The sequence below is a fragment of the Euleptes europaea genome, chromosome 7, assembly GCF_029931775.1.
Source record: "Euleptes europaea isolate rEulEur1 chromosome 7, rEulEur1.hap1, whole genome shotgun sequence".
Classification (NCBI taxonomy): Eukaryota; Metazoa; Chordata; class Lepidosauria; order Squamata; family Sphaerodactylidae; genus Euleptes; species Euleptes europaea.
Genome location: NC_079318.1, coordinates 83985352 through 84007800, shown reverse-complemented (window position 1 = coordinate 84007800; position 22449 = coordinate 83985352). Strand labels below are relative to the sequence as shown.

The 22449-nt window shown below is 48.5% G+C and overlaps 1 protein-coding gene across 1 annotated transcript; it reads left to right on the top strand.

The window, feature by feature from the left end:
• Positions 1 to 2951: 2951 nt before the first annotated feature.
• Positions 2952 to 22449, top strand: DEDD (death effector domain containing). The gene is made up of 5 exons (XM_056853812.1): positions 2952 to 3043; positions 14408 to 14798; positions 15839 to 15946; positions 19910 to 20056; positions 22031 to 22449. Exons 2-5 carry the CDS (start codon positions 14474 to 14476, stop codon positions 22405 to 22407), a joined length of 957 nt encoding a protein of 318 aa, XP_056709790.1. The 5' UTR covers positions 2952 to 3043; positions 14408 to 14473; the 3' UTR covers positions 22408 to 22449.

Here is a 22449-nt window from a genome sequence, read left to right as displayed (position 1 = left end):
TCCAAATACGTCCGTGACTTAAAGAACGATCACTCTGTTGTCTTCTAAATCGGTATACATGCCAGGTTGTTGCAGAAAAAAAAAAGAAAACAATGTAAAGTACATCCTTCAGCTATGTGTAATAGTGCAGTTTGTGAAGTGATCCTTCACATAAGTAAGATTATTACAATACACGGAAGTCCTAGTTTCATCAGTAGGGTTGCCAGGTCCCTCTTCGCCACCGGTGGGAGATTTTTTGGGGGGAGCCTGAAGAGGGCGGGGTTTGGGGAGGGACTTCATGCCATAGAGTCCAATTGCCAAAGCGGCCATTTTTCTCCAGGTGAACTGATCTCTATCGGTTGGAGATCAGTTGAATTAGCAGGAGATCTCCTGCTACTACCTGGCAGTCGGCAACCCTATTCATCAGGGGCTTGTTTATAGCAAGGTAACGGGTGATCTTTGAGCAACTGAAAGCGTCATACCAAATGGTATGTATGCAAAAATAAAGAGAGTGCTACTGTTCAAGTATCCTGTACTTCAGTCGGCACTTTGCACATGCTCAGAAGCACTTTGATCACCATTACTGGTACTAGGGCTCACAGCTGTAGCACTGGAAAAAAAGTTCAAAAGGGGTGGGGTTATTGAAAAAGGAGTCGAGAGAGGCTTTAACTGTTAACCGAATCCACTCCCGCAGCATTGAAATGTATTGCCCTTCCTCGCTTCTAGCCCAAGAGGGTCCTTAATTCCCACTATATCCGATAGCAGTGAAGTCAGCAGGCGTGCCCTCAACAAATATGGCCTCGCAGACATAGGCTTCCATTTCCTGCCAGCACCCAAAATGGCGAGGGCGGCAGCTTCAACCTGGCCGGAAGTGAGAAAGGAGGGGAGGACGTTAAGGAAGTAGGTCGAGGGGTGCCCGGATGTAGGCAGCCCTGGCTTGGTAGGAGGGAGGTGCCGGTTGCCCGGATGTTCCTCTCGCTCCAGCGGCAGCCGAGGCTCGGTCAGAACCGGGCGGTGGGGGGCGGGGAGAGAAGCTGATGGATCCAATATGGCTGCCCTGATGGCGCTCAGGAGAGAGTGAGAGAGGCCTAGGCGGCAAAGCCCGGCCCTGAGCAGGAGGGGGGCGGTGGGGAGTGGGGCTTGAGGTCTGTCTTGGGGAGGGTGTGTAGAAGGAAAGGGGGACAGAAGGCTAAGGGAGAAGGAGGAGCCCACGCACCCACCCCACCCCCGGGTTGACCAGGCCACCCTCTCCTGCCCAAAGAAGGTGGCGGGGGCATAGAAAGGAATTCTGGTGGGGGAAAGGCAGGGAAGAATGCTCCCCCTCCCGAGAAGTTAACCTTCTTCCCTTAAGCTTGCTTGAGGGAATCATGGGGCGCTAGGAATAGGATCCCTGATTAGTAAGAAAGAGGGAAGCAGCCCTGTCCCTTATAATTGCTGCCCCTTCACCCTCCACTTTGGCCGCCACCCAAGGCAGTGAGGTGAACAGAAGCGGGTACATCATTGGTGGGGGAGAGGAAAGACAGTCCCCCCGCTCCCTTTAAAAGTTATTCCCTGCCTCCCCTGGCTGCTATGTGGAGGGGAGGCTGGCAAACATAAGGGTCTCAGACAGTTTGGGGCAAGAACAGGGGCTAGGGTGGGTGGATGAGGGCAGTTTGCCCCTGGACCCTTCTTGGGGGGGGGGGGAAGCATTAGGGTAGAAGGGCTTGTAAGAAGTTAGCAGGCAGGGGGAGGATTGTGGAATCTGGGCCAAGCCCTAAGAAACCCTGCACTCTGTGTGTTTGTGTGGTTTTCCCCACGCTTGTGATAATTAATCTTGTCGGTCCTGATTCTTTTTCCTTATTAAGCAGAAGGGAGGGCAAAGGAAGGAAGAGTAAGGTAGCAGGAAAAGTGGAGGTGGCATTGTATGGGCAGTAGCTTATAATTACAAGCCTTAAAATGCCACATTCTGAAGTCTGCATGTTCCTCTTGGTGTTTCAAATAAACGAGTCTAACATCCCAGTTGTGTGGATGCTTACTTGGAAGTGAGGCCCACTGTGTTCAGTGGTGTTTGCACTCTCGTAAGTGTACATAGGACTGCCGCCTAGTTTTCCTTGCAACTGAATGGGAGAATGAAGAAAATAGGAGGGTATGTATCATAGAGGATAGATGTGGGAGTAAGATTCATTGGGCTTAAAAAATATATGTATATTGATTGAAGCTGATAGAACGCTTGTCGGACTTCTAGTTCAGATACTACTACCCCATATGAATATGCTAAGCATCTTTATTTCTGATAATTTCCTCTTTTGTAGGTTAGCCACAAATGGGGGAGAAGCTTATTTCTGTGGGATTGGATTTTTAATGCATAAAAAGGATGTGCAAATGTGTATAACTATAATCTCAACAAAGTCCTGAGGCTCTTTTGCTTTTGGGGGATGCAGAGGAAGAAAGTCTGTGTTCTCCAACCCTGTGGGTAAAGATTATGTTATAAAAAAGGTGTCGGGAGAGAAAGATAGCCCTAAATACCATTCATCACAAAAATATTTGAAACAAACAGACCCAAATGAAGGGGAAACTAACAAGCTTGCACTTTCAAATATTTATGCTTACCTCCCTACTGGGCGTTTTTGGGTTTTCGTCTCAAAAATTGTTGAAATATTATGTGAGCTCAGGGGAGATTTTCTCATATTTCAGTGTTAATAAGGGTGCATTTGCTGGTGGTAAGGAAAAAGAGAGGAGATTTAAAAACTAACTTTCCTGGGTTTTATTCTGGATAGTTTTGGGCTTTTACAGCCATCCTTCCTGAGATTTATTTTTAAAGCAAAAGAAAGGCGGAGTGGATCGTTGTTTGGGGGAGAATGGGCTTTTCTAGGATCATGCACTGAAAGTATTGCTTTAGAAGTAACCTTGTCCTCAGAGCCCATTTGCAAAGATTTTCTTTTTGCTCTCTCTTTTTTTAATTCTAAAAAGTAAAGTGAAGTGGGCTAGAGATTCTGTACATTTGGCCCTCTGGCTGCTGCTGCCTGTGCGAGATTGGATCTAAGCGTGGCAAACAGGGACGCTCGGAAGTACAAGTGGACTTAAGGTTGGTTTTACCATTATTTTTGCATGCCACTTCTTGCTGAACCCTGCTGTAATACTCTTGGTGATTCATTCCCCCTTTCCTTGCTCTTCCCGTTGCTCATTATAAGGAGAGCAAGGCTGCTGCTGGCTGCCTTCCTGGTGGCCGGCCTGCCCTTTTGGAGTGGAGCATGACCGAGTTCCTGGAGCTCTCAAGGAATCAGTGGCTGGAAAGAACCTCCTTCCTGAAAGCAGCTCTTGGCTACCCTTGTAACAAGAATGGGAAACCTTGGTCAGTTCAGTGAAACGAAGCTTGGAGTTTGCTTTTTGCCTCTTACACAGATTGTGATGAACACGCGGTATCGGAGCACCGCTTGCTTTGTTTTTGGGGACTTCCTGTGTGAGCCTCACAAATTCATACGGCCTCTGTAAAGGTGATTTTTGAAATGGATTTGGGAGCTGAGCAAGATGCTGTTGAGCCTGTTGAGTAACAGTGGCCTTTTGCAAATGCTTTTTTTCTCCCAGCTCCTGTGCTGAAATGGTATAGCTGGGATGAGTCCTCACCGAGGGCTTTTGTGAACTCAGCCAGAAAGATTGTAAGAGGGAGAGGGGCCATGGCTCAGAGGTGGAGCATCTGCTTTGCACGCAGAAGGCCCCAGGTTCAATCCCCGGCATCTCCAGTTAAAGGAACTAGGCAAGTAGGTGATGTGATAGACCTCTGCCTGAGACCCTGGAGAGCTGTTGCCGGTCTGAGTAGACAATACTGACTTTGATGGACCTTGATGGTCTGATTCAGCATAAGGCAGCTTCATGTGTTCATGTGTTGTAGCTCAGTGGCAGAATGTGTGCTCTTTGAGAGAGTTACAGTCCCTGACATCTCCAGCTAAATAGCTCTTGGGTAGCCGGGCTGGTCTTCATGTGTTGCCAAAATGGCTTCAGGTATCAAGTTGGTGTATCACAAGGTTCAGCTGAATTACCTTGAAAATCTTTGCATTACTTTTGTAAGGCAGGCGAGCATTGTTATCCCCATGTTGCAGATGGAGTGACTGAGGCAGAGAGGTAGCAGCTTGCCCTGGGCCACTTAACTGCAGTGAGATTTGAGTTAATGAAACACTGGCGTGTGCTCTTGGGATACATGCCTGCGAGCTTTTAAAGTGCATCTTTTCCCTCAGAATCAGAGCTCCAGAGAGCCGGGAGAGGGTTAAATGCACCCACCATTTGATTTAATTTATCAGGCGCAGATGTTTTTGTTTAAATGGTCAGCTATAGATCTCGCGCTTCCAGCTGGTTCCAGGGAGACTGTAGAAACCCTGAACTGGTGTCTAGAGGGAGTTTTGGAGTGGAAGCGGGCTAATAAACTGAAGCTTAATCCTGACAAGGCAGAAGTGCTACTGGTGGGCGGAAGGTCAGACCTGGGATTTAAGGTGTCACCCTTTCTGGATGGAGTTGCACTCCCCTTGAAAGATCTGGTCTGTAGTTGGGGGGCGTTCTTGGATCCAGGAATACTGCTGGCTAAGCTGGTGGCCGCTATGGCCAGGAGTGCCTTTTGCCAGTTTTGACTGGTTAGCCAGCTGCAGCTTTTCCTGGGCAGAAAAGACCTGGCCACTGTGGTGCATGCCCTGGTAACCGCTCAATTAGATTACTGCGATGTGCTCTCTGCGGAGCTGCCCTTGAGAAGTGTTTGGACACTTCAGGTTGGTACAGAATGCTTTAGCCACCATGTTGACTGGACTGGGTCATAGAGACTGGTCCAGCCCTGGTCCTTCTACTGTGGCTCCCAGTTTGTTTCCAGGCACAATTCGAGGTGCTGGTCTTGACCTTCAAAGCCCTGTATGGTTTAAGACCGACATTCCTGAAGGACCGCCTACTCCCTTGAGAGCCTGCCTGACCACTGTGGTCATCTTCAAAGTCCCTGTTTCAGGTGCTCCTGCCTTCTGAGATTGGGCGGGTGGCAACCTGGGAGAGGACCTTCTTGGTCATGGCACCGATGCTGTGGAATTCTCTCCCCAGGGAGGCTCGTCTGTCCCTTTCTGTTGCTGTCTTCCATCAATGGCTGAAGGCTTTTTTAGTTTCATCCGGCATTCCCTCGGTGATCTCTGCTTCCTGCCATTATGTTATGTTGTCTTTTATGTTTTTGTATGTGTATTTTAGTGGAAAGATGGTTGCTGTGTGTGATGGACTATCTGGAATCAGAACTGAGTGGTATATTTTAGCTTTGTTTTAAATGATGTGCTTTTGGGAAGGGGGTTGACGCTAATGGTTTTGAAATGTGATTTTATCATGTATCTTTTAAAACGTTAGCTGCTTTGGTGGCCCTTGTGAGGGCAGAAAAGCGGGATGTAAATTTTGTAAATCAATATAATAAATGTAAAAAGCAGAAGAGAGTTCTGCGCCCCTTGTGTTCCTGTCTAGAATTCAGAGCCATGAAGCAGAAAGATGGATGCTGTGCATGCTGGAATCAGAATTGGGTGCTGCACTTCTCATCCAGGCTCTGAGGTTGAGTGACCAACTGCCCCATATAAAACTGGATGAGCATAGTTAACTGGATGAGTATAGTTAACAACCCATAGTTAAATAGTGGAACTCCCTGCCGCAGGATGTGGTGATGGCTGCCAACTTGGAAGGCTTTAAGAGGGGAGTGGACATGTTCATGAAGGAGAGGAGTATTCATGGCTGCTAGTCAAAATGGATACTAATCAGGATACATACCTGTTCTCTCCAGGATCAGAGGAGCATGCCTATTATCTTAGGTGCTTTGGAACACAGGCAGGATAATGCCTCAGTTGTTTTGTTTATGGGCTTCCTAGAGGCACCTGGTTCACCTGTGTGAACAGACTGCTGGACTTGATGGGCCTTGGTCTGATCCAGCATGGCCGTTCTTATGTTAGCAAGTGCACAGCGCCACTGAAATGTGCCTATAGGAGTTTTACATTATGTTCTTGAAGCCCGGGACTTGAATTTAAACAGTGGTTAATTTCCAGAACCTGAAGTGCTGGGCTCTAGCCCATGTAGGAGAAACTTTCCTACATAGGCTGGCCCAGCTTACTCAGGGACGCGCAGGTGGCCCTTTTTTTGCATGCCCACAGGCATCTTTTATTCTGTGACTTGGAAAGGGGGCATGGCACAGTGGTAGAGCATGCACTTGACATGCAGAAAGTCCCAGGTTGAGTCCCCGGCATCTCCAGTTAAAAGGATTGGGTAGTGGTTGATGTTGAAAGACCTCCGCTTGAGACCTTGGAGAGCCTCTGCCAGTCCAAGTTGGCAGTAATGCCCTTGAGGGACCAATGGGCTCATTCACTATAAGGCAGCTCCATGTGTACGTATGTGACTCGACCTGGGCCCTGAATAGCTCTGAAAATTGGGAGGAAGATCTTCAAATTTATCAAGCTGGCTTGTCCTATGTGAAGTTTCCTGATGATAACTCACTGGCTCATCTAGCCCAGTTTGGTTTTCTCTGACTGTGGCTTTTCCTCTGAGAACAGCCATTCTATCTGAGATTCTCTTAACCTGGAGACTGAAGCTGGGACATTCTCCAAGCTCTCTACTATTGAGCTGTAGACTGTCCTGGAATTTCAGAATTCCTATGTAGCTACCTGATACTGTATCAGACCTTTGACCCGTCTCTGTTGCCTGCCCTGACTGGAAGTTGCTGTGCAGAGCTGCTGGAAATGAGCATGCACCTCTGTGCATGCAAAGCCTGTGCTGAACCCCTTTCCCACATACATTGCACATATCTTTACCATTAAGCATTTCCCCCCTTAATGCTTAGCCCTACATCCATCTGCAGTTTACAGCTCGCCCATTTCTTGGTTGCTCTGAAAATTAGAGGTCTCTGTTCTTGACTATCTTATGGTTTGAGCTTCTGAAGTGTCCTCTTTCCTAGACTTGGGTCTTCAGTTTCTTACCTTATGCCTTTCCTCCAAACATTGAGTGGTTTGTCACATAATTCTTGAGATGCGGCATCTTGCAGTTCTCTGTACAGATCTCTGAATGAAGGGGCAACAGCTAGAAAGCATTGGAAAGCATCTGTTCCTGGTTCAGGCAGATCCAGCCACAGTGATCCATACCTTGGTTACATCTACACTGGGCTATTGCAATGCACTCTACTTGGGGCTACCCTTGAAGACTGTTGAGAAGCTGCAGCTAGTACAGAACGCTGCAGCTAGACTGCTGGTCAGGGCCAGCTATCGGGAGCTCGTGACCCTGATATTACAGCAATTATGCTGGCTACCGATCTGCTCCTGGGCCCAATTCAAGGTGTTGTTTTGACCTTTAAATCCCTATATGGCTAGGGACTAGGGTAATTGAAGGGCTGTCTTCTCCTATATGTTCCTGACTGGGAACTAAGATTTCAAGGAGAGGCCTTCCTGACGGTCCAACCAACCAAAGACGCTTGTCTGGTGGGTACATGAGAGAGGGCCTTTTCAGTGGCAGCCTCTCGGTTATGGAACAACCTCTCCATGGAGGTACAGCTGGTCTCCTTTCTTTTGATCTTTAGGAGGCAGTTGAAGATGCTTCCATTGCGGAATGCATGTGGTTAAATTTACTAGCAGTACAAAATTGCTATTTTAAATGTTGGTTATGTTTTTAATGTATTTTATTTTGTTTTATCTTTGTTGTAAGCTACCTTGAGCTCCATAAGGAAGAAAGGTGGCTAATAAATGTTTCCAGTAAATAAAGTACGTAAATATTGCAAAGGATAAATGGTCACTTCATACCTGAGATGCATCAAGGGCTTCAGCTCCCCGTAACCGGTAGAATTGAAGGCACAGCCAAATTCGCAGCTCTGCAATGTGGGAAATGACTGAGGGGGAGAGATCCTAGCAAAATAAAAAAGATGGTCTGCCAGGGGAGGGGCTGTGGCTCAGTGGTAGAGCATCTGCTTGGCATGCAGAAGGCCCCAGGCTCAATCCCCGGCATCTCCAGTTAATGGGACTAGGCAAGTAGGTGATGTGAAAGATCTCTCTGCTTGAGACCCTGGAGAGCCACTGCTGGTCTGAGTAGACCATTGGATGGACCAATGGTCTGATTCAGTATAAGGCAGCTTCATGTGTTCTTTTGTGGACTTTGTGTTCTTCTTGCACAGGTTTCCAGGTAGCAGCTTCAGCCACAAGTTTTCAATTTAACTGTTCCAGAATATTCACAAGCATTTTGCTTGCGTCTGAGTTATGCTGGTATTAGGATTTTTTGAGACGGGAGTCTTCAGGAGCCCCCCGAGATTGGCATTAGCCCAACAGGTGACATTTGAGCTGAGGGCAAGGCGTGAACTAGGTCACTGGCCTTGTGGGGCTGGAGGCAGAGAACTTTGTGGCAGTAAATGGGGATAATCTGGGATCAGAATCGGAATCAGGAAGTGGGACTGAAAGTGAAGTAGGGCAGGGTGCAGAGACGAGTTCAGGAGCGAAGGACTGAGCAGCCCCCAGCAGACAGTGGCGGGGCTGACGCCTAAGATGGCTCAAGGTGGACTGTTTTGCGACGCAGCCAGATTGTCTTGTGTTGTTAGGGTTGAGGTAAACAGGAGTCAAAGTGGGTTCCCCACCTCACCATTTTGACATGTACATGTGGGCAGAGCAAGGACTCTAATTCACACTGGTGACTATAATCAGGAACCAATCGGTGGTGGTCATTGCAGAAGAATAAACCTATAATCGAGCTGCATGGACTCTTAGAGGGTCTGGACTCTACAAGTATTGGCTCAGTTTTACTAGCCAGCCCTCTTCCCTCCACTGTATGTGCGGGGGGTGGGAGGCAAGGTCTTCGCTCGTTTGCAGTGGTATGTGAACACAGTGGGAGGACAGCAGGAAGTGGTGTTTGCGCACACTGTGTCTTGGCCAGGTGGTTAGTAACTTTGTGGCCAGGAGTTCAGTAGTGGAAAATTTCACTCCTTCCTCCCAGGCATGGGATGAGAAGCAAGCCAGGTGCTGAGCATATCGGAACGTGGCCTCGTACTGGAAAGTTCTGCTGCGCATGATGCCCCCATTAAAAGGAATAGGAGCTGTGCAAAAACACGTGTTTCTCCTGTCGTTTCCTATTCCTTTTCGATGAAACACGCACAAGGAGACTTTCTCAATAGACTATATTAATAAATGAGTCACGTGTTTTAGATCTTCCTTCTAGGGCAGTGGTTCCCAAACATTTCGGGCCACCGCCCCCTAGGTTCCACAAACTCAACCCCAGCACCCCTATCCTATAAGAAGCATTATTCAAAATAGGGGTTTGCATGACGCACTAAAGAAGATAACAGTAAAATTTCGAAACAAACAATTAATTGCACATCAATTCAAAACCAAATTAAAACTTTTTTTAGTTGAAATTTATTCAACAAAACTGATGAACTTGATCCAGTGGTACCAGCTCTTCAAAGTCTGGAAAAAAAATTCTGATAGTTTCCACCAAATTTGCCATAAAGGTGCCATAGATTGATTTATTGTAAATTAGTGAACAACACAGTTGAAGGGGTCCACCTCTAGCGCCCCCCCTGCTGCCCTCTTACCTCTTTAGTGCCCCCTTAGGTAATCCCACCGCCCCCCAGGGGGTGGTACTGCCCACTTTGGGAACCACTGAACTAGGGCATTGTCCCGAGTCTGGCAAACCCTAACTTCTAATCAGGTGTGCTGGTTTGGATAACCCAATTTTTGACCTTTATAAGAAACAGCATGTTAGTTGCTGTTCTCGTTAGCGATGGGTGATGGCTCTTCTATCAAGAGGGGCGAGATAGTTAATGGGGCCTCTCCTGGCCGTTTTACGGTAAGGGATTAACACCGAACCGGTATGGCCTGAAACTCGCTCAGGTGGAGTTTGTTGGATCCCACTTAGGAATTCCTGCCAGCTATAAATATCTCCTGCATCCATTGTGGAAGGCTGTCGAGGTCAGGCACGTGCAGGAACCACCCGTGGTTAGGTGAGGCTTTGAGAATCTCCTCATTCAAAACAAGACTGTCGCACTGCCCACTCAAGCTGGTCTCCAGCCCATCATTATTGGTGCCTTTCTGAGATATCAGAGTAAGTTCTGGGAAATATTCTTTTAGATAAGGAGATTTCAGCCGTTTCAGGCTCCCAATCTGAAGTATGAGATGTGGTTTTAATTTAAAAACAAACACACATGCCCCTTTCTCTCCTCTCTCTATCCTGGCAGTAAATTCAGGGCAGGAACAGTAAAGTATTTCTGTACACAATGCATAATTAAGTTAAGGAATTCCCTGTGGCAGGATGTGGAAATGGCCACTGCCTTTAGATGGCTTTAAAAAGAGACATAATGGATTTATGGAGGAGAAGGTATGTCTATTGGTGGCCATTGGCCATGGGGTTTAAATGAACCCCTCCAGGCCTGAAGGCAGCAAAGCTCTGAAGTGAGCATAAAATGGGGGGGGCAGGGCTGATGACCCTTGCCCTGCTAGTGGGCTTCCTGAAGGCTGGAGGGGGCTACTGTTGGAATTTGGAGAGCCAAGCATGATGTAGAGCCAGTGTGGTGTAGTGGTTAAAAGTGGTGCTTTGGAGCAGTGGGCTCTGATCTGGAGAACCGGGTTTGATTCCCCACTCCTACACATGAAGCCTGCTCGGTGACCTTGGGCTAGTCACACTCTCTCAACCCCACCTACCTCACAGGGTGTCTGTTGTGGGGAGGGGAAGGGAAAGTGATTGTAAGCCTGTTAGAGAAAGGCGGCATATAAAAACCAACTTTTCTTCTTCATTTATTTATTAAAACATATCCCGCCTTTCCTTGTGGTTTAAGGTGGCTTACCGTAATAACAAGGAAACAGGATGCTGGACTAAATGGAGCGTGGTTTCACCCAGTGGCCTATTTTTGTTTTTCCCAAGGCTTCATCTACATTGCAGCATATGGATTGAACATTCCTTCCTCCTAGGGAATCCAGGGGATTGTCTTTCTGAAGGGAGAGGCCTCTTAACAGAATTTTCAGCACCTGCAAAAACTATAATTCCTGTCTAGAACATTTAAATCCCATCCTTCCCCCAAGGCGCTCAGGGTGGCATATGTAGTTCTGCCCTATTTTGTTCTCACAGCAACCCTGTGAGGCAGAGTTAGACTGAGTGTGAGTGTGACTGGTCCAAAACTCACTTGGCAGACTTCGTAGTAGAATGGTGATTTGAACCTGGGTCTCCCAGAGCCTAGTCGCTCTCCCCAGGGAGGATCATCTGTCCCATTCTGTTGCCATCTTCCGCCAGTGGGTGAAGACTTTTTTTTTGGTATCATTTGGCATTCCCTTTCTAACCAACGTTTTTCTGTTCTGTGTGTATTTTAACTGTTTTGTGTGTATTTTAACTGTTTTTTAACTTTTTAATTTTTTTTAATGATGTGCATTTGGGAGAGGAATTAATTTTAATTGTTTTATAATGTGATTTTATCATGTATGTTTTAAATTATTAGCTGCCTTGGTGGCCCTTGTAAGGGCAGTAAGGTGGGAAATGAGTGTTAGAATCATCGAGTTGGAAGAGGCCATACAGGCCATCTAGTCCAAGCCTCTGCTTAATGCAGGATCAGCCTAGACTAGAGCATCCCTGACAAGTGCCTGTCCAGCCTCTGCTTAAAGACTGCCAGTGAGGGGGGGCTCACCACCTCCCTAGGTAGCTGATTCCACTGTTGAACGACTCTTACTGTAAAAAAAAATTCCCTAATATCCAGCCGGTACCTTTCCGCCCGCAATTTAAACCTATTATTGCGAGTCCTATCCTCTGCTACCAACAGGAACATCTCCCTGCCCCTCCTCTAAGTGGCAGCCCTTCAAATACTTGAAAAGAACAATCATGTCACCCCTAAACCTCCTCTTCTCCAGACTGAACATTCCCAACTCTCTCAGCCTTTCCTCACAGGGCTTGGTCTCCAGGCCCCTGATTATCCTCGTCGCTCTCCTTTACACCCACTCGATTCTGTCCACATCTTTTTTGAATTGAGGCCTCCAGAACTGCACACAGTACTCCAGGTGTGGCCTGACCAATGCAGTGTATAGCGGAACTATGGTATCTTGTGATTTGGATGTTATGCCTCTGTTCTTGTAAATAAATAACATTCCAACACACTTGCTTGTAGGGCAGTTATGCCCTCGTTCTCTCCTCTGTCTCTGCCTTAGGATGACAAGCCTCAGCCTGCTCGTTAAAGACCAGCCCTTTAGGTACAAGTATGGGAGAGTCAGTATGGTGTCATGGGGTAAAGTGCTAGAGACCTGGGTTCAAATCCTTACTCAGTGCTCTGCGGTGACGTCAGGTGAGTCAGTACCTCTTAGCCTAGCATGTCTCACAGGTTTGGTCTCATTGAACAGGATTATTGTCACACAAACCTTTCTGAGCTCGTTGGAGGGCATCCACCTGTAATAAACAATGAAACAAATTTCTCATTATCTATTTGATAACTGAGTTCTGTAACTTGCTGTCAGACACCAAGCCCATCTCTGATCCATTTCACGTCATTCCCTGTTACCTGCTAGGTAAGACCACACAGGATCTAGAGTAGATGCAAAAAAGGAAAATGGGGTTCCTTTAATGTGCATCACCACCAAATGTACGGAAGAGGGAAACTTTTGCAGAGGACCACAAACCAAGGAATGAATACATAGCTTATTTAATCATTAAAAAAAACCCTTCTGCTGCCTTCCCCAAAGTTCAAGGCAGTTTGCACATACAAATAATAAGTATTAATAAAACTTTCAAACAGGACCATGCGTATGTAAAATGCTCACACATCCCAGTAACTAAACACATCAGCCTGGCAATATCAAACAAGATTTTCAGCTTAATTCTGTCTGGAAAAGAGAAAGCTTCACATCTTCTGTGGAGGGTTAATAAAGAACTGGTTTTTCTCAGCTCCTCCAGGCCTAGATTCCATAGAAAAGGAGCCATGATTGAAAAGGCTCTGGTGTGATCCATGTTTGGTCTTACCTAGCAGGTAGAGGGTGCCTCAGTAATGCCTGTTGACCAGATCGTAATAGGCAAGTTGTTGAGTTCAGCATGTCTAGGAGAATGCTGCCTTTTTTTTCCTGCTGAGTGCCACAGCTAAGATTGACAGAACGTGCCACCCACAACACTACAGTCAATGTGTCCTACTGAGAAGGCGGAAGATGACCAATGGAAGAATCTCACCTCTGTTCCTGTTACTCCTGTGAAGAGGGTAGGGGAAAAATTGGTTTCAAGGAGGCAGGATTTAGTAGCATAAGTGATTTCTTGCCCCATCTAAATTGATATAGAATAGCATAGAGGCCAGGAGCCAAACTATATTTAAAGAGTTGGATCTGAGTTTCCCAGATCCAACTTGTATTCCCCTTAGCTACACAGCAGTTATAGGGAATGGCTTCTTTAAAAAAAAAAGAGAGAGAGAGCGAGAAAGAGCCCAAATGGGGTTGTAACAGCACTGGGGGGGGGGGAAGAATGGTTCCCGCCTCCCCCAGCCATTTTCCCACACGAAAAACCTGTGTAGGGGAGTTATGTCCCCTACTGCTCCACATGCACGGATACCCGGGGAACCCGGACTGGACTCTTTAAAAACTATAATGTGTTGCTTGGCCCTAAGAGCCCAGGTTATGGATTGGGAAGTCATTGGTTTGAATCCTGCCTCACTAGTTGGCCTTAGGCAAGCTGTTCTTAGCCTTTTGTCTGCACTGTAGGGATAATAATACCGGTCTGCCTTTCAGCAGTGGTGGAAGGACTAAAAAACAACAACTGATGAATGTGAAATACTTTGAGCGCTCTGTAAGTTAAGCCATTGCTTATAAAGCCTTAAACAGTATGGGCCCAGAGTAGCTGGAGGTCTGTGTTGCTCCTGCATGAGTCATTCTGTTCACCGAAATCTTCCTTGGAGGTCGTCTTCAGGTCCCTCTGCCTCCTGGGGTGAGATGGCTGGTGACCAGGGAGAGGCCTCGGGAGGTGGAAAGCTCTCCTTCCCTGGAGGTTGTTAGATGACCATCAGTCAGCAATGCTGATTCTATGACCTTAGGCAGATGATGAGAGGGAGGGCATCTTGGCCATCTTCTGGGCATGGAGAAGGGGTCACTAGGGGTGTGGGGGAGGTAGTTGTGAATTTCCTGCATTGTGCAGGGGGTTGGACTAGATGACTCTGGTGGTCCTTTCCAATTCTGTGATTGTGACTCTGTGTCTCTAGGACATGTAGCTATAAGGATTGGCTGGCGTTCATTTGCTGTCTGCGTTCCGCTCATTTACACTTTTTGGTTCTTGCAACACAAGTTTTCCTCTGCTGCTGCTTTTTTAATCAGGAGATGCATATTTGTAAACCAGCAAAATCTAATTTGATATTTAAATTTACTTTATGTTAGAGAACCAGGATACTTTGTAATTTTGGCCAAATAAATACCAGTGCCAAGTTGTGACATCAGTAACACCCAGATAGAATCTTTTCTTTTGTGTCTTTGTGTCCCAGTTCTAGGAGCCATTCCCGCCCCAACTCTCCAGGAAGCTGGGTGGCCCAAACTGGGCCCGGCAGTCACGCAAGATGGCTGCCTTGAAACGGAGCCGGAAGCAGGCCTGGCCGGAGGAAGAGGGCGACCGGGAGCATGGCCTCTACAGCTTGCACCGCATGTTCGACATCGTGGGCACCCACCTGACCCACCGGGACGTCCGGGTCCTCTCCTTCCTCTTCGTGGACGTGATCGATGACTACGAGCGGGGGATGATCCGCAGCGGCCGGGACTTCCTGCTGGCGCTGGAGAGGCAGGGCCGCTGTGACGAGACCAACTTCCGCCAGGTGTTGCAGCTGCTGAGGATCATCACCCGCCATGACTTGTTGCCCTACGTCACTTTGAAGAGGAGGAGGGCTGGTAGGTCTTCTCTCACTTGGGCTTTCGTGGGCCGAATGCTGATTTCTTGGAGTCTCCTTAGAATGTGTTAAAACGATAGAAATGAGGGTACCTTTGCTGGATGGACCAGTGTCTGTCTAATATGTCTCCAGCAGGGGTCGTTGGATGCTTACAAGTTGGGCTCAAAGCTGTTTTTCCTCCAGTATCTGGTACTCAGATGTATGTTTACTCTAAGCGTGGAGGTTCCCTTTTTTAATTTGCATGCTTAATAGACCTTCATTCTTTTTTTTCTTTTTTTTAATAGCAAAGGGTGGGCATATACTTACTAATGAGTAAAAATCTGTCCGCCCTACTTTTCTGCCAAAATTGGCTCCAAGCAGCCCGCAGGAATTATAAAAAGAAAGACAAATGACATCAAAATTCAATCCAGATGTTCTGTTGGGAGGGGATTCTCGGTGGGACGGGTGCCAGGCTGCATCCTGCCTTCCTCTGATGGACTCCTCAGTGGCAGGAGAACAGCCAGTGATGGGGGGACAAGACTCAGCTGGATCTGGATCTAGGCACAGTGGTACCCTGCTGCTTCCTCCCCACTCCCTGACATGATTAATCAACAAGCGTGAATAGTCACTGACAGCCCATTAAAATCCCTCCCCGGATTGTTTCAAGAGGATGAGAAGAAGTAAAGTCCCTTTCCTGACTAGGGACCTTGAAAAACCTGCTTCTGTGCAAGGTCCCCAGCTGTACCTAGGCTGTCCCCAGTGTGAATAAAAAAGGCACTTGAAGAAAGTTTCCCCTTATTTATCATTTAGGAGACACTGGCCCCATTCTCTCAGGTGCTTCAAAAAGAGATTTTTGAGGTTGTGTGGCATGCAAGTTCTTCAAATCCCGTGTATGTGTGTCTTTAAGGACACCTTCCCAGTATTCTTCTCTTCCCCCAGCCCCTACTTCAAGCATGAACTGACCTCTGACAAGGGTGATCCGTATTCCTACCAAATGCCTGTTTTCTGCTTGTGGGCGCTGGGCAGCCCTGCCCGTTCTCACGCACTCCTCTTCGCCCACAGTGTGTCCAGACCTCGTAGACAAGTACCTCGAAGAGACTTCCATTCGTTACGTGACGCCACGGGCACACACTAGTGTGGAACCTGCTCCCGCTCACCAACACAAACCAGGTGAGTCTTCCCGGGCGGAAGCCTGGATTTGGCCGCGTCCTGCGTCCTAAGATCGTCTTGCTGTGGGCCTTCCTGCCCCTTTGAATCCAGTCTTGTTGTTTTTCGCCTTAAAAGAAATCAAGAATCTCCTTTTTTTTTTTTTTTAATAGCGTCTGGATCTGGCAGAAGCTTTTGCTTATCACTGGCAACCCGGCAAGTGGCTGTTTATACCAGAGCTGCTCACACGTATTTTATTTGTTTGTTAGCCACCTTTCTTCCTTATAGGGCTCAAGGCAGCTTACAACCTAGATAAAATGCAAAAAATAAAATACCTGAAAACATAAAACCCAAAATTTAAAAATCACAATGTAGGACTGATTTAATGAAATGCAATCCTAAATAAAACCATCTTCAGCTGCCCCCTAAAGATTGAAAGTGAGGGGCCCCGGCATGCAAAACTGACTTGAATTGGGCCCGGGAGTGGATCAGTGGCCAGTGTAATTGCTGTAATATCGGGGTCACGTGCTCCCAATAGAGAGCCCTGTGGCGCAGAGTGGTAAGTTGAAGTACTGCAGTCTGCTCACGACCTGAGTTCGATCCCAATGGAAGTCAGTTTCAGGTAGCCGGCTCAAAGTTTGCTCAGCTTTCTGAGGTCGGTAAAATGAGTACCCAGCTTGCTGGGGGTAAAGCGTAGATGACTGGGGAAGGCAATGGCAAACTACCCCTTAAACAAAGTCTGCCTGGTAAACGTCGGGATGTGACGTCACCCCATGGGTCAAGAATGACCCGGTGCTTGCACAGGGGACTACCTTTACCAGCGTGGTGTAGTGGTTAAGAGCAGTGGTTTGGAGTGGTGGAATCTGGTCTGGAGAGCCGTTTTTGATTCCCCACTCCTCCACATGAGCGGCAGAGGCTAATCTGGTGAACTGGACTTGTTTCCCTACTCTTCCACATGAAGCCAGCTGGGTGACCTTGGGCTAGTCACACTCTCTCAGCCCCACCTGCCTCACAGGGTGTCTGTTGTGGAGAGAGGACGGGCAGGTGATTGTAAGCCGGTTTGATTCTTCCTTAAGTGGTAGAGAAAGTTGGCATATAAAAACCAACTCTTCTTTTTTTATGCTCCCAATAGCTGGCCCTGATCAGTGGTCTAGCCACAGCGTTCTACACTAGCAGCCTATGAACACTCTTCAAGGGTAGCCCCAAGTAGAGTGCATTACTATAGTCCAGTCTGTATGTAACTGAGGCATGGATTACTTGCTAGATCTTACTGAACCAGGAATGGATGCAGCTGATGCACCCCCCGAAGCTGGGCAAAAGCACTTTGAGCCACTGTGGCTGCCTGGTTTTCTAAGGTGACTGCTGTGTGTTGAGCAGCACTCCCAAGCTGCGAACCTGACTGCTCTGCTGAGACAGCAGAGATCTCAAGCCCCAAATCTGCCATTCTGCTAACCCAGAGAACTTCAGTCTTGTCAGGATTAAGTTTCATCTTGTTCACCCTCATCCAGCCCATTACTGACTTCACGCACTGACTCAGAGCATCACCAGCATCCTCGGACTGAGGTGGGAAAGAAAGGTTGAGTTGGCCCAAACCTGATGGCCTCTCCCAGTGGCTTCACGTTGATATTAAATAGTGCGGGGGATAAGATCGAACCCTGCGGAACCCCTACAGACCTGACCCAATCATGACTGAATGGCCATGGGACACAGCGGCGATCCTCCAGCACCACTCTCTGAGACTGACCCTCCAGATAGGACTCGAACCACTGTAACGTGATTCCCCCCAGATCCAGCACCGAGAGGCAGCTCAATTGGATTCAATCGTCAATAGTGTCAAAGGCCATTAAGAGATCCAGCAGAACTGACAGCAAACACATGAAACTGCCTTATACTGAATCAGACCCTCAGTCCATCAAAGTCAGTATTGTCTACTCAGATCGGCAGTGAGACTCCAAGGGTCTCAGGCAGGGGTCTTTCACATCACCTACTTGCCTAGTCCCTTGAACTGGAGATGCCGGGGACTGAACCTGGGACCTTCTGTATGCCAAGCAGATGCTCTACCACTGAGCCACAGCCCCTCCCAGTGTTACCTTCTCCTTGTCTAGTTCTCGGTCGAGGTCATCGACCAAGGTGCCCAAAGCAGCCACTGTTCCAGATCAGGACCTGAAGCCAGATTGAAATGGGTCCAGAACATCATTCTCTTCCAAGAGCCCCTGGAGCTGAGAAGCAGCCACCTGTTCAAGCACTTCACCCAGGAATGGAAAATTGGAGACTGGCTGGAAGTTCTCCATCGTAGTAGGGCTTGGGGTGTGTGTGTCTTTTTCACAGGCCTAATCACTGCCTCCTTGAGCATGGGTGGTACAAGTCCCACCCTCAAGAAAGCATTTCCCACTCCCCCTGCTCACTCAACCAGTCTCCCTCCGGCAGCTGTTTATCAGCCAGGAAGGGGAAGGGTCCGAGAGCACAGGCGGGAGGTCTCACCTCTCCAAGGATCTTGTGGCGCATCTTCGGGCTCAGCAAACTGAAAGGTGTCCATATAAATTGGATGAGCTGGTGCCAAAGGTACATCGTCTGAACGTGCATCCACGCTGGCATCCAACTCAGAGTGGATCTGAGCAGTTTTGTCCGCAAAGTAAGTAGCAAATTGACCTCAGCTGGCCATCGTGTGATCAGAACTCAATTCCCTGGAGCTGCGATGTAAAAGCCCCACAGCTCAGCCGGACAATTACGTGCAGACATGATGGTGGTGGAGAAATATTGCCTTTTTGCCATTACCACTCCCACAGAATAGGCTTTTAATAAGGGCTCTGTGCTGTGTTCAATCACTCGCACGCTGACGTTTCCACCAGCAGAGCTGTAGCTGTCATCCCGTTTCATCGCTATGAGTCCCCTGGTAAACCAAGAAGACTGCTTGGCTCTGCCTGGGAGGGAGAGGGTGCTTAGGGATGATTGTGTCAATGGTCTCTATTCAATCATGTATGAGCCTGCTATAATCTTAGTCAGACCACTAGTCCACCTAGTTCAGTATTCTCTACTGACCAATGTCTAAGGCAGAGAGGTCTTTCCTGACACCTCCTGCCTGAGGTGCTCTTTTAACTGGAGTTGCCATGAGCCTGGGACCTTCTTCAGGCACAACATTCTCTGTACAACCATGGCCCATATGCTAGGAGAGGGACTAACCTAGAGGAAGAGGATAAGGTTAAAATGGGACCAACCCCAGGAAAAGTGCTCTGAACTCCTTAGAGGAGAGATGTCAAATATACGGTCTGGGTGTGTGTGTGGATCTGGCTCCTTAAGAGCTCTTATCTGGCCTGTAAGCCGAGGCAGCCCCCCCCCCCCCGCTCTTGATCTGGGCAGGTGAACCTGCTGTGGGTTCACCAGCCAAGGCATCCCCGCCCCCAGTCCCGAGGTGTCAATGATCAAAGACTGTTAAATAAAATACTGTAAGAGTGTTGTTGCTTTGAGCATGTTAAGGCAGCGTAGTGTAGTGGTTAAGAATGGTGGTTTGGAGTGGTGGACTCTAATCTGGAGAATCGGGTCTGATTCCCCACTCCTCTGCATGAAGCCAGCTGGGGGACCTTGGGCTAGTCACAGCTCTCTTAGAGCTTTCTCAGACCCACCTACCTCACAGGGTGTCAGTTGTGGGGAGGGGAAGGTGATTGTAAGCCGGTTTGATTCTTCCTTAAGTGGTAGAGAAAGTCGGCATATAAAAACCAACTCTTCTTCTATTTTAAGTGAAAAATAAAGTAAAAAATAATATCATTAATTGGCTTTGCCTGTGTCTTCTATAAAGTTTGAATCTACGGTACCTGCCGTTAAATTTTATGGCACGCGTATGACATTTATGTCATATCTGGCCCTCATAACAAATGAGTTCGACACCCCTGCCTTTGAGAGAAGGGTGAGATCAAATGTGATGGCATTATGTTAGGGACTGATGGCTACTTGGCCTAGTAGCTGATCAGCCTGCTTTCTTGTGCCTTCCAGTGCCTCCCCACCACCCACTGGTCTGCTGCTCCTCTTCGGGTCCCCAGATTTGTGCGAAGAGGTCTGGTCGGGGAAGAGCCCTCCTCGGCAGCCAGCGGAAAAGGAGGAAGTCGGTGACGCCAGACCCTAAGGACAAACAGACGTGTGGTAAGTCGGTAATACAGGCCAAGCTTTTCTACTCCAAATGCTGATGGTTCAAGGACCACCAACTCCCATACAAACCTACCCAACCACCGTGGTCCTCTTCGGAGGCTGTGCTTTGGGTGCGGTGCTCCTACCACCTGAGTGAAAGGGGCTTTTTGGTCATGGCACCAGAGTTATGGAATTCCCTCCCCAGGGAGATTTGCCTGTCTCCTTCTGTGGCAGAACAGCCCCGCTGACCTGCAGGCCCTGTTCCATCCTCCCCAAGGGGCTTTTCTGTCTTTTCAGTTCACCCACTGCCACCACCTGGCCTTTGTAGGAATGACCTGCTGAGAGGACCAGGGCCCCTCAGCCGCCAGCATTCTGGACAGAGACCCTCCTCCTTGTGCCAAGGATTGTATCACCTGTGTTTGCCCATCCCCCCCGGCAGGGCAAGCCAGGTCAAAGAAGCTTTCCCTGAAATCGCCAGGAAACGGCTTTTCTGGTGTTTTCAACCTCCAACACTCTGTTCCCTGCTAGATGTCACCTTTGTAGCTGGTTGGGGGCGGGGAGTTGTGACTTGACCATCTCATTGTTATCCAGCTAGGCCTGTCATTATCATGTCTAAAGCCTGGTCTCCCAGCAGATTTAAGTAGCCAGGAGGGACAAGGGTTGTCCAAGCAGGTGGCAGGTCTCAGATTTCCAGGAATCCTGTCCACATACTCAGACTGTACAAGCGGAAAGGTATCCCATGGAACTGGACAAATCGGCACCCGGGGGCCATCCGGTCCCGTTGCAACTGACGTAGAGTCCACATTGGAACGGATACGAGAGAGTTCATCCACAAAGTGCTTAGCAAAATGTTCACAGTGGGCTGCAGAGCTGTCCACCTCTCTTCGGCCCGAACCCAATAGGCCCCTGAATACCTTTGAAGAGTTCTGCAGGTCTGCCCTGTGCCAATGCAATGCCGGTGGGGAAATATTGTTTCTTTGCTGCCATCACCACCACCAAGGAGGCTTTCAAAAGAGCTCTAGCCCATGCCTTCTCTCATTTGTCCCGAGTCCTCTCCACTGTTGCTCTGTTGTGAGCCAGCGTGGCGTGGACTCTGATCTGGAGAACCGGGTTTGATTCCCACTCCTCCACATGAGCGACAGCCTCTTATCTGGTGAACCAGGTTAGCTTCCCCACTCCTACACACGAAGCCAGCTGGGTGACCTTGGGCCAGTCAAGGCTGTTTTAGAGCTCTCTCAGCCCCACCTACCTCACAAGGTATCTGTTGGGGGAGAGGAAGGATGGCGATTGTAACCCGCTTTGAGTCTCCTTAATGGTAGAGAAAATTGGGGTAGAAAAACTAACTCTTCTCCTCTAGCCATTTCCCCTGTCTATTCATCATCTGCAGCTTTTCAGTAAGCCAAGGGGCTGCCAGGGCTGTTAGACCTGAGAAACGATGCCTAGATGTGATCGTGCCTATTGCCTGGGCCATTTCCCTGTTCCAGAGGTCAACCAGGTTATCAACAAAAGCCTTTCCCCAGTCCCGTCATGGCTGCTAGCCACAATAATGAAATGGAGCCTCTTTGTTTAGCAGCAGTGTATTCCTGAGAGAGAAAAAACACCAGTTGACCAATAAGAGAGAGGGGCTGTTGGCTTCATAGTTTGCTCCTGAACTTCCAGAAGCACTCTGATTTCTAGAGAGGGGCTGTGGCTCAGTGGTAGAGCCTCTGCTTGGCATGCAGAAGGCCCCAGGTTCAATCCCCGGCATCTCCAGTTAAAGGAACCAGGCAAGTAGGTGATGTGAAAGACCTCTACCTGAGTCACTGGAGAGCCGCTGCCGGTCTGAGTAGACAATACTGACTTTGATGGACCAAGGGTCTGATTCAGTATAAAGCAGCTTCACGTGTGTTCATGTGTGACTTGGCTACTGGGCCAGATAAAGTTTTGGTCCGACGGCCGCAACAGTTATGTTCTTAACTTACATCCTGTCTTCCGGTGTCTCCTTTCCAGACATCCGCCTCCGAGTCCGAGCGGAGTATTGCCAGCATGAAACGGCCCTGGAGGGGAATGTCTTCTCCAACAAGCAGGACCCCCTTGAGCGGCAGTTTGAGCGCTTTAGCCAGGCCAACACAATCTTGAAATCGCGGGACCTGGGCTCGATCATCTGTGACATAAAGTTCTCGGAGCTCACGTACCTCGATGCCTTCTGGCGCGACTACATCAATGGCTCGCTGCTGGAGGCCCTGAAAGGCGTCTTTATCACGGACTCGCTCAAGCAAGCGGTGGGCCACGAGGCCATCAAGCTCCTGGTCAACGTGGACGAAGAGGATTATGAGGTGGGCCGGCAGAAACTCCTGAGGAACTTGATGCTCCAGACGGCTCCTTGAACCCACCTTAACCCTTTTTTCTCATCTGCCTCTTCTTTGGAA

Excerpts from the sequence above, each read along its gene's own strand:
- DEDD (XM_056853812.1), top strand. The coding sequence starts at position 14,474 with ATGGCTGCCTTGAAACGGAGCCGGAAGCAGGCCTGGCCGGAGGAAGAG. Across the intron at positions 14,799-15,838 it reads TTTGAAGAGGAGGAGGGCTG|TGTGTCCAGACCTCGTAGAC; the intron begins GTAGGTCTTCTC and ends CTTCGCCCACAG. Across the intron at positions 20,057-22,030 it reads TAAGGACAAACAGACGTGTG|ACATCCGCCTCCGAGTCCGA; the intron begins GTAAGTCGGTAA and ends TCTCCTTTCCAG.